The following is an 11,198-nucleotide window of genomic DNA, read 5'->3' as shown; positions in this document are numbered from 1 at the left end:
CTCAACTCTCTAGAATGAACATCGGAAAATATTGGACCGAATCTACAACAAGATGATAAAGAAACAATCCCACATCAAGAAGATCGAAGACAGCGAAGACCAAATCTCAAGTATGCTAATGTAGTAATAACAGAAATGGAAGATATAAAAAACCTACATCATATGAAGAAACATTTAAATGGCATGAATGGAGAAAAGCTATGGAAGAAAAAATTTCTACACTAAATCAAAATAAAACTTGGGGATTTGGTGCCTAAGCCTGAAAATGTAAAACCCATATCTTATAAATGAGTTTACAAAATAAAAACTCATCATGACGGATTAGTTGAAAGATACAAAGCTCGTTTAGTTGTATGAGGATTCTCACAACAATATGGACTAGACTATGATGAGACGTGTAGTCCAGTAGCAAAGATTACTACTGTATGTGTTCTATTAGCACTTGCAGCAAGTAAAGACTGGAAGCTGTGGTAGATGGATGTAAAGAATGCTTTCTTGAATGGAGAACTAAATAGAGAAATTTATATGATACAGCCAAAAGGTTTTGAAAGTAAAACTAATCCAAAGTATGTGTGCAAGCTAAGAAAGGCACTTTACGGTATAAAACAAGCTCCGCAGGTATGGTACGGTAAGATTGCAGAATTTCTTCTTCAAGATGAATATATAGTATCTTCTGTAGATTCCAATTTATTTGTAAAAACTAAAGGAACAAAACTAGCACTAGTACTAGTATATGTGGATGATTTAATTATCACTAGAGATCATATAGAAGAAATCTTTCAAACAAAGAGAAATTTATCAGCTCGCTTCCAGATGAAGGAAGTTGGGGAGCTAAAGCACTTCTTTGGACTCGAAGTTGATCGAACAAAAAAAGATTTATTTATTGGTCAACAAAAGTATGCAAAGAAGCTATTACAAAAATTTTCGATGTTGGATTGTAAGACAATATCAACTCCAATGGAGGTGAATGCTAAGCTATCTGCATATGAAGGAAAAGATTTGGAGGATGCCACTATGTACCAACAATTGGTAGGAAGTCTTATCTATTTAACATTGACATGGTTAGATATTTCATTCGCAGTTGAAGTTGTAAGTCGGTGTAGGCAAAATCCAAAGAAACCTCACTTGGAAGCAGTTTGACGAATATTAAGGTATATTAATTGTACTATAAACTTGGGGCTTATGTATAAAGGAAGAGAAGAATTCCAGTTCGTTGGTTATTGTAATACTGACTATGCCGGAGATCATGACACACGGTAATCAACTACCGGATATATATTTAGCCTTGGTTCAGTAGCAATTTCTTGGTGCAGTAAAAGACAATCAACTGTATCACTATCAACTACAGAAGCATAATATAGAGCAGCCGCTATGGCAGCCCAATAAAGTATGCGGTTAAAACAACTACTTGAAGGTTTACATCAACAAATTGACTATGCAGTACCCCTCCATTGTAATAACCAATCAGCAACACAGTTGACAGAGAATTCAATATTTCATGGAGAACAAAATATGTAGACATATATTATCATTTCATTAGAGAAAAAGTACCGATAAAAAAAAATTAAAATGCGGCACATTAAAACAAGGGATCAAGCAAGAAACTTATTTACTAAAGGACTCAATATTACCAAGTTTACAAAGTTAAAAAAAAATACTCAACATGGTGAGAATCAACCAAGAAAATTGACATTGAGGAGAAGTACTGATAAATATCAATACTGACTCAGCTATGTAGATCTATACTTATCTTCATTTCTTTTGAGAAGTGGGCAACATCTAGTACATTTGGGAGTGAAGAAAAAATATATATATATAATTAAAATATTAATAAATTATATCTAAAATCAACCAAGCAACCGATTTTCATTGCTATAAATAGGTGTGATGTATGAGTTCATGTGTCCTGTCCAATCATAATAAGAAAGGAAGAGTGAGTGCTTTACGTGAGTGTGTGTGTCCTTTAAGCAGCGAGAAGAGTGTAAAAAGTGTTTTGTGTTGTGTCCTAAGTGTGGGCCATCAAAATTAAGTGAGTGTGTGTTAGTGTGTGTTGCTCATTTGTGTGAGGGAGTGTACTAATTTTCCATTAATTAATAAAAATCAATATTTTGGTAGTGTGTGTTGCTCATTTGTGTGAGGGAGTGTACTAATTTTCCATTAATTAATAAAAGTAAATATTTTGGTTGACTCTTTAATCTTTTGTCTCCAACACATGATGCTTGTGTGCAAGCGATCAAATAAATTTTTTTTCAACCTAATGGTTTTCCATGTGAAAAAAAAAAAAAAAAAAAACGTATATAGATTATTGCTTATAGTTATTTTTTACATTTCTTTAATTATCATGCTCGATTAGTGCAATAAATTATTATTATTATTATTATTTGCATTAATTCTTTAATTATCATGCCTGATTAGCTTTCAAAAATTAATTCCCACTATAATGACATATTATATTGTTACAAATAAAAACAGCACGTAAAACCCCACTTTATAACCTTCAAATTAATAAATCAGTTTTAAAATTTGTTTTTATTTATTTGAATATATACCCGTATGAATGTGTCATAGGCCCTAGTAATCACAGTACGTTCATAAATCATAAAAGAGATTAGAGAGCCCAAAAAACAAATTGCAGAAAACATAAAAACATAAAAATAGATAGGCCGAATATATCTGAAGTTGCCTTAAACGTTTTTATTATACTAATTAATAATTACAAACTACAAATCACAAAAGAAATTAGAGAGGAAAAAAAAAAAAACATTGCAGAAAACATATAAATATAAAAATAGAAAGGCCGAATATATTTGAAGTTGCCTTAAATGTTATTATACTATTTAGTAATTATAAATTACACTAATTTATAATGAGGTAAAAGAGGAAAAGTAAAGTATTTTTTAACACTAATTTATAATGAGGTAAAAGAGGAAAAGTAAAGTATTTATTAAAAAAAAAAAAAAAAAGAAAGAAAAAGGAAGAAGAAGAAAGAGGCTACACCAAACATCTATAATTAAGGAAGGTCGCGTAATAAAACTACCAAGACTGGTGCAGTAAAACTTAAACCTAACTGATTTGATGAACCTGTACGTGGGAACCTTTTATTAAACCAAGCATCACTTGTTTTTTCAAAGCATTTTACTGTTTATGTCATGTGGCGCTGTGCTATATATTTCCCAACTGGCTCTGCTTCTTCAGTGCAGTCGCTTTATATAAGCCTCTTTCTGTCACTGTTTCTTAATTGTATGTGTTGTGCCAAAAGTGCTCAAGCTTCTACCGGTTTCTCCATGTTCCATTTCTCATCATCGTCATCAGATTGCAATTCTTCTTTTGACAACTTGTTGGCTTTATTTGTGCAAGCGATCCATTGTGAACTCTCTTGGTGTCTCAACAATGGTGGTTTCTTCTATGGCCTCCCCTCTCTGCACCTGCATGTTTCAGACTCCCAGGAGAAAGATGATGCCGAACTCATCAAAATGCAAAAACAGGGGTGGATTCAAAAGCACGATGAATCACTTCGAGTCCTTTGAGGAATTCTTTGGTACTGACAACAGAAGATTCTGTATCTTTGGCTCCTTGAGAACAAGGAGGCTCATAAGTCGAGCTTCAAGCTCTGGTATAATGGCCTCTGCAATCCATATCTAGATGTCATTGTATTTCATTTGGTACTTGAAACTCTGTTTTATGCAGTTTCGCATGAACAAGTTTTGCAGCAATGTTTCATCTTCATGTTAATTTTCTTTGACAATGTTCTTTCTTTTTGTCTTGGCGGCTAAGAAACAGGCTCTAATACCACCGGCATATGGAATTCTTTTTATCATTATCATTTTCATTCTTTCTTTTATTTATTTATTTATTTATTTATTTAGTTTTCAATCATACTTTTGAGTGCTTTTCCAACGGCTTGATAAATAGCGGAAGCAAATACCGAAACATTGTACTTGTTGTAAGGGATTTGTTTCTTTCACATTCCAGAGGAAGTCATGGCGAAGAAGAAGCCTCTAACAGAGCAAAGGCGGGTTGTCGTAACCGGTTTGGGAGTGGTAACCCCACTTGGTCATGATCCAGATATCTTGTACAATAATCTTCTAGAAGGTGTTAGTGGGATAAGTGAGATTGAAGGTTTTGATTGTTCTCAATTTCCCACGGTACATACATTTCTCTTTAAGACCCATTTTCTTAATGATTTTCGACGATTGCATTGCCAGACTAATCTCGTCCCTTGATTTCAAACAGAGAATTGCTGGAGAAGTCAAGTCTTTCTCTGCTGATGAATGGGTCTCACCGAAGATTTCAAAGAGGGCAGACAAATCCATGATTTACACACTCACTGCTGGTAAAAAAGCATTTGCAGACGGAGGAATTACAGAAGAAGTAAATAGAGGATTGGACAGAAGTAAATGTGGAATCATAATTGGATCTGCCCTAGGAGGGCTGAAGGTATACAAGCATAAATCTTTTTATACATATATATATATATATATATTGGAATGGTATAAATTTTTCATCAAAATATTGAAGAAATGAATTGGGCATTTAACTATTTTCAACATTATTATTATTTTTTTCAGATATGTACTGAATCAGTTGCAGCATTGAATGTTTCTTACAAGAAGATAACTCCATTCTGTATACCTTATGTAACAACAAATATCGGTTCTGCCATACTAGCAATGGATCTGGTAAGTTGCAATGTTGTGTGTCTGCAAATTCAGGATGGTAAATTTAAAAGCATATAATACAGTTGAGAGAAAAAATTTGTACATGTTTATAATGCCAAATTTCAGGGATGGATGGGTCCAAACTATTCATCATCTGCAGCTTGTGCCACGAGTAACTTCTGTATACTAAATTCAGCGTACCACATTAGAAAGGGTGAAGCAGTAAGTTCACTTTATCATCAGTCGGGCACCAACAGAATTCATTTGAAAGTTTATGCAGTTTTGGGAAATTTTTTTGTGTTATATTTAATTTTAATTATCTCAAGAATAAGAATATATTATACTAGTCACAGTCTATCAGACTTCTAATCTGACTAATGAAAATTTGCAGCACATGATGCTATGTGGAGGATCTGATGCAGCAGTTATTCCCTTAGGTAGTATGTATGCTTTCATAATCAATATTCTGCTTGTAATTCAATTTTTCCACAAAGTTTTGTGAAGGTCGATGATCTTGTTCAAGTTTCAAACATTGGTTATACTTCAGGATTGGGAGGCTTTTCAGCATGCAGAACACTATCAAAAAGGAATTATGAGCCAACTAAAGCTTCAAGCCCCTGGGATGCTGTATTGCATCCAACTTTCTTTCTATCTTCCTCATGACTTTCTATTTCTATTTTTGATTTTTGCAATGTGAATTTCTCCATAAACTCTTGTCATTTAAAGCCCCAATGTCTTCTTCATGACATGACATGCAGAATCGAGATGGATTTGTTATCGGAGAAGGAGCTGGGGTGTTACTCTTAGAAGAGCTAGAACATGCCAAGGTTCATATTTTTACTGTATCACCTTTCTGCATTTCGCTATAGTGTTCACTTTGATGATCAAGAATTTATGGCTTAAAATTTAACTTTTTGGCTTTTTTGTCTTTCAATGATGTAACAGAGGAGAGGTGCAACTATCTATGCAGAGTTTCTTGGTGGAAGCTTCACTTGTGATGCATATCATGTAACTAAGCCTCATCCTGATGGTAAACAGTCTTTAGAATCACAGCTTTGCGTAAACAATCGTATTATCTTATGATATTTTAGCAATTTTCATTTCTTATAATCAGGGGCAGGGGTTGCTCTTTGTATAGAGAAGGCATTAGAGCAATCTGGTGTAGCCAGAGAAGATGTAAATTACATAAATGCACATGCTGCATCAACACCAACAGGTGATCTGAAAGAATATCAAGCTCTAATCCGCTGTTTTGGAATGAATCCTGAGGTAAAATTAGCTTTCATCTTTTCTAATCATTAAAAAATTATCCGATTCACTCCACGGTGCTCTTTGTAATTTCTAGTTTTCTTTTGCAGCTAAAGGTGAACTCTACCAAATCCATGATTGGTCACCTTCTAGGAGCTGCCGGTGCTGTGGAGGCAGTTGCAACCATTAAGGTATTATGCTGCTACTTTCTTTTGGCCTAATAAGGAGATAAACTTTTGCTTGCTTGTGTTACTCATTTGAGCTGGCTGATTATAGGCATCATAACATGGTTGGCTCTAATTTGGGTTTTGTTTCTGAAACATAGGCAATACAAACAGGATTGGTACATCCAAACATCAATCTTGAGAATCCAGATGAAGGCGTGGTATGCATCATTACTGGTCACAGCCAAATGTTATCACTAAGTTTGTCCAAGAAAAATTGATTGCAATTTCTGTAATTTTCCATTTCTATGTATTCTTATGAAAGGTTGAAGTGTCCTCAGTTCATACTTTTAGAAGCATCTTCAGCTTAATTTTAGCTGTCTTTTCAATCATTTCAAACCTGATCAGGACACGGAAGTGCTCGTGGGCTCTAAGAAGGAATGTCTGGATATAAAGGTTGCATTGTCGAACTCATTTGGCTTCGGTGGACAGAATTCATGCATCCTATTTGCTCCCTACAAATGAATCTGCTTTGCAGGTTCAGCATTGTTATTGGCCTGGCTTATACAACCACCAGAAAAATCCTTTTGACAGAAATATCCGCCTCAAGGCACAAGAACAACATAAATTCACAAACAGTTGATTTTACCATACAGAACTTCACAATGCATGTTATTGTCCCTTTTTTTTTTTTTTTTTTTTTTTTGGGGGGGTCAAGATGCATGTTATAATGACAATGGAATAATACTTCTGGGTTATGAAATTTCGTCACTCTGGTTGCTAAGTTGCATTTTAAGTCCAGCATCAGATTTTGACAGGAAATAACATGTTCTGATGTCTACAGTCATACTTAAATGATGACTCTCAAAGAGAATAAAATCAACAATACAGATTTATAGGGAAAAAAAAATAGAAAATCTATTCACTTTTAATAGAACTATGATATCATATTTTGAGTCATTTGATACCAATGGTTTTCTCTTCCACTAAGTCATATAAGTCCCCATTCGCTATTGGCTCTTAAAGAGCTAGTTATCTCAACAATCCTAGCCATCAACTAAGATGACCTCGAAACATCATATTTCAGGAGGATCAGGCACCCAATCTGAAGTCTCCATGTGTAACAAGTAGCCAGAACCAGCCTACAGCAATGAAGTGAAGCCCAGGAGAAATGTGACAACGTTAAGTACAATGATAAAGTGATCACCAGATCTTTGTTTTGACCCAGAAGAGGAGGAAGACAACTCCAAGCACAATGGCAACAGGGGCCCACTTCCGAATTAAAGCCTGCATGAAGAGGTTAAAAAATGGATAGGTAACTGGAAGCTCATATATTTCAAACATGACATAGATTGCCGAAACAAATGGTCCTGTGTGAAAGTTCATGCAGCCTTTCATAGAAACAAAAGTAACCATGCAACAACCAGTTTCATTTTATATATATATGTCATAGAAAACCCAACACCCCTTGGCGAAGGTGTAGAGGGTCAGGATGGGTTACAAATAAATCTAAAATCAAATCTTCCTATGAAGGATACAGAATGTTATAAACAACACTCATAACTGTGCCTTTATAGAAATACATCCAACCAAGATCAGCTATAGTACTAGCATACAGACATCAGTCAAAATTCAATTGAGTGTGCAAAGTGGAAATTGTATAAACAGCATAAATAAACAATTCTGTTCAAAGTGGAAATCGGATAAATAGCATAAATAAACAATTCCCATACACATCACAAGTTTAACAGAAATCTCTTCTGAAAGAAATCAGATTAAACTCCTATATTCTTTGAACCAATACGACAAAACTAACCTGTCGATTTAGATCTCTTGCCTTATCAGCGTATATGCGTGATTCTGATGTTAAACGACTGGACATTTGACTGACCTCTGCAGAATTGACATTTGAAGATACAAATTATTACCTACTATTAAAAAAGCAAATATATGCATCAAGCACAGAGAGAGAAAGAGAGAGTGAAATGCATTTAATTGAAAGAAAAACATTACAAGTAGAATTCTCACATATACAGTACCATGTTATTGATAAATACACAAGGCAAAATCCAAAAATTATGTTAATGCAATGTGAATCTAACGTAACAAACTTTATTCCATATACATTCTTTTCAGCAAAAGGAAAATTTTGATGCTAGGCTGATAGCTGGTACTAATGACAGACAATCTTCCCAAAATTCTTAAAACAAGCCTAACTTAACACTCTTGAAGTCTCAAGCCAGTAAAGGAAAGGACCTGGGTATATTGAAAATCCTCACCATGGAGATATCTGTTCTAGAAACTCCAACTGACAATAATTAAGACTTACGATGCATTCAATTCAAGTGGATAAGATTTTACCAGGAAAAAAAAAAAAAAAGGTATGGATAGCACTACCAAATGTCATAAACATACAAATCCAACTGCAAAAGCATTTCTTAGCCACTTGATGTCCCAACTCCTAAGATTAACAACCAAACTCATCATGGAAGCACATACCCAAAAAGAAGCAAGAACATATGTACAAAATGAATAAACAAACAAAGGATATTCTCTTTTTTTTTTTTTTTTTTTTTTCCCCCTAACAAATGTGCAAAAAATTAATAAATCTAACTAAGATATCTTTAAAAAACAAACAAATGATATTCTTTTTTTTTTTTTCCCTAATAAATGTGCAAATAATTAATAAATCTAACTAAGATATCTTTAAAAATAAAGTCATTAACTAAATCCAACCAATTTTAGAAACCATCATAAGAATTATTAAAATAAAGTGGAGTGATTCTGAAATTATTAAAAAATGTCTTACGGTCCAATTTTTCACCAACACCCAACACTTCCTGAACATTACGGGTCATTATTTGGTGGACTTCATAGAGTTCATCATTCAGCTTTGCAATATTTCGCTGAGTGCGAGTGTCCTGGTACAACTTCTTTGTTTTCTGTATGAATGTATCTTTAGACATTTAAAGAGAAAAGGAAAAAAAATAAAATAAATCAAACACGAGAAATCACCAAAATGTCAACAAAACTATGGAAAGACAATATTATGAGAAAAGTAGAATGACAAATAGACATACCAAATTTAATGAAGGCATAGGGTCTGGCAGCAGTTTCAATTTGAGCACCATTAACACGTTCAAATTCATTCTTAAGGTCTTCAAGGTATTGAAAGGCAAGTTTCTTTGGATAGGCACGGTCACACATTGTCAAGTAACACACACGCCCTTCGATGATGTAACTAAGACATAGGTCAAGGTAACATTAAGAGTTGAAGGTAACATTAAGAGTTGGATGCTCTTCGAAAATGGATTAATGATAAAATAGAAAGCATGACATTTAATTTGTAAGAACTTGCAAGTGAGATAGAGAACATAAAAATATCTAGCTATGTTCATAAACCATAGTGTGAAAATATAAAGACTAGATTGTATTTCGGATAGGTCAACGATAATAATTTTGTCCAGGTTAACATACCACAACCAAAATTTTTAACTAGTATGATTAAATGTAAAGATGAATTAGATAGGGCAGCATAAGTTGCAGAAAAAAACCAAATAACCCTTCTTGCATCTCAAGCATCCTCAATATGGGCACACTAATTATCTATGACAATTGTAACAGCCTTTAATCAACATTGAACCGGCTGATACAACACGATCGGATTGGATAACTGTGAAAATGGATGAAGCATACATCTAAAAAAAATTTGTTTACTAAGTTTCATAGGTGATTCATTTACTTGGTATCCTGGCATCATATTCAAAACGTACAGAAATTGATGAATCTGCAATTAGCAACCTATCTATCAACTCCACGTTTTTTGACAAGGAAAGTGAAGATGTATGATACAGACATGTTTAGGGGAAAATGGAGACATAAGGATACTGGAAAATGTAAGGACCAGTTTCAATCGACATTCTTGAAGCTTCATTATGGCCTCTAGAAAGGTTCTTAAACAAAGCCTTCACTTGCTGTTTATAGAATTCTGCATCTTGCATATCGCGGCCATCATCCAGTCCCTCAGCTAGTGGAAGACCATCAGTAACACGAGCAATCATCGTCAGCTTCACCATCTTCGCTTTACAAGTTCCCAGCTATTTAAAATGAACTGAAATGTAATACAGTTTAATCTCAGAGCAAGAAAAATAACGAAAAAGTCAAATTCGTACAGGAACATAAGGATGAAGCACACATTATCAAATAAGTCTTGCAAAAAGATCATTGATAAACAGATATAGAAAAACCTAAAATACATAGCTATTGCAATTATAACACAAAACCAACACATTCGTTCTTTTAATCTTATTTTATTGAAAAATAAAGAGAAGTGCGTTTCCCCATCCAAGATAATTGATCCCCAATTCTTAAAACTGAAACCATACCATGATGCCAACTTCATCAAAATCCTGGTGATCCATTAGAACGCATGGAAAAGATCAAAAATAAACCCTTTTAACCCACAAAATCTATAACCTAATTTTCCCCTAAACAAAACCCACAAATTCAAGTTCAAATTAAAATGAAATTTTGCAGCAAAATGAATGATCGAACAGGAAAGAATGAAGGATGCCCAATTGGAAAATTTGACAACGTTTTGACCGGACAGATTAATAATAATAAAAAGAAATGGAAAAAAAAAAAAAGAAGAAGAAATACCTGGCTACTGCATTGAACAGAGGGACGGTGAGGACGACGGAGAAATGTGAAGGACAAAGAGAAAGGAAAAATTGGAGGAGAAGGGGTTTTGAGTAAATGAGGAGGGTTGGATTTGTATAAGATCTCCTTCTGAGAAAGAGAGACAAGAGAAGAGATCCAGGTTGTACGTTTAGAGCGAACGCGTGGAAAAAGGTCAGTAGCGTTTCAAAAGTACAACCACTAGATGCACATTTTTAATTTTTGAAGGTAATGTAAGAGCCGCGTGGCCGTGGCCTGTTTGGAGTAGTTGAACATCGTCTGACCTTTTGGACTGGGTCGAAGTTGGAGGCATTTTTACTTGGGTCAGACCATTGGATAAGACACTGTCTTATGGGCCTAATGGGCCTATTGGATCTGGATCTATTTCTTTTTTTCTTTTTCTTTTTTTTTAAATACATATAATATTGTTTTTTTTCTTGAAGTTGAAGAA

General features: G+C 34.2%; 2 protein-coding genes across 5 annotated transcripts; one reads left to right on the top strand and one right to left on the bottom strand.

The window, feature by feature from the left end:
- The first annotated feature begins 3,076 nt into the window (after positions 1–3,076).
- On the top strand, positions 3,077–6,866 carry LOC107434672 (3-oxoacyl-[acyl-carrier-protein] synthase II, chloroplastic). 4 transcript variants are annotated; one of them, XM_048473584.2, is made up of 13 exons: positions 3,077–3,613; positions 3,949–4,145; positions 4,234–4,437; positions 4,569–4,679; positions 4,785–4,880; positions 5,050–5,098; positions 5,182–5,285; positions 5,417–5,485; positions 5,604–5,688; positions 5,773–5,927; positions 6,017–6,097; positions 6,232–6,291; positions 6,479–6,866. In XM_048473584.2, exons 1-13 carry the CDS (start codon positions 3,391–3,393, stop codon positions 6,593–6,595), a joined length of 1,551 nt encoding a protein of 516 aa, XP_048329541.2. In that variant the 5' UTR covers positions 3,077–3,390; the 3' UTR covers positions 6,596–6,866. The 4 variants fall into 4 exon arrangements, with proteins under 4 accessions (XP_048329541.2, XP_048329559.2, XP_048329553.2 ...); XM_048473602.2 differs by having other exon boundaries at positions 3,080–3,613; positions 5,206–5,285; XM_048473596.2 differs by having other exon boundaries at positions 3,090–3,613; positions 3,973–4,145.
- Positions 6,826–10,916, bottom strand: LOC107434724 (25.3 kDa vesicle transport protein SEC22-1). The gene is made up of 6 exons (XM_016046216.4): positions 10,730–10,916; positions 9,959–10,181; positions 9,151–9,311; positions 8,880–9,026; positions 7,887–7,963; positions 6,826–7,357 (listed from the first exon to the last, which is right to left on the bottom strand). The coding sequence occupies exons 2-6, from the start codon at positions 10,144–10,146 to the stop codon at positions 7,274–7,276; spliced, it is 657 nt and encodes a 218-aa protein (XP_015901702.1). The 5' UTR covers positions 10,147–10,181; positions 10,730–10,916; the 3' UTR covers positions 6,826–7,273.
- Between the last annotated feature and the right edge of the window lie 282 nt (positions 10,917–11,198).

The sequence above is a fragment of the Ziziphus jujuba genome, chromosome 1 (assembly GCF_031755915.1).
Source record: "Ziziphus jujuba cultivar Dongzao chromosome 1, ASM3175591v1".
In the NCBI taxonomy this organism is placed as follows: Eukaryota; Viridiplantae; Streptophyta; class Magnoliopsida; order Rosales; family Rhamnaceae; genus Ziziphus; species Ziziphus jujuba.
This window is presented reverse-complemented; position numbering and strand designations above follow the sequence as displayed.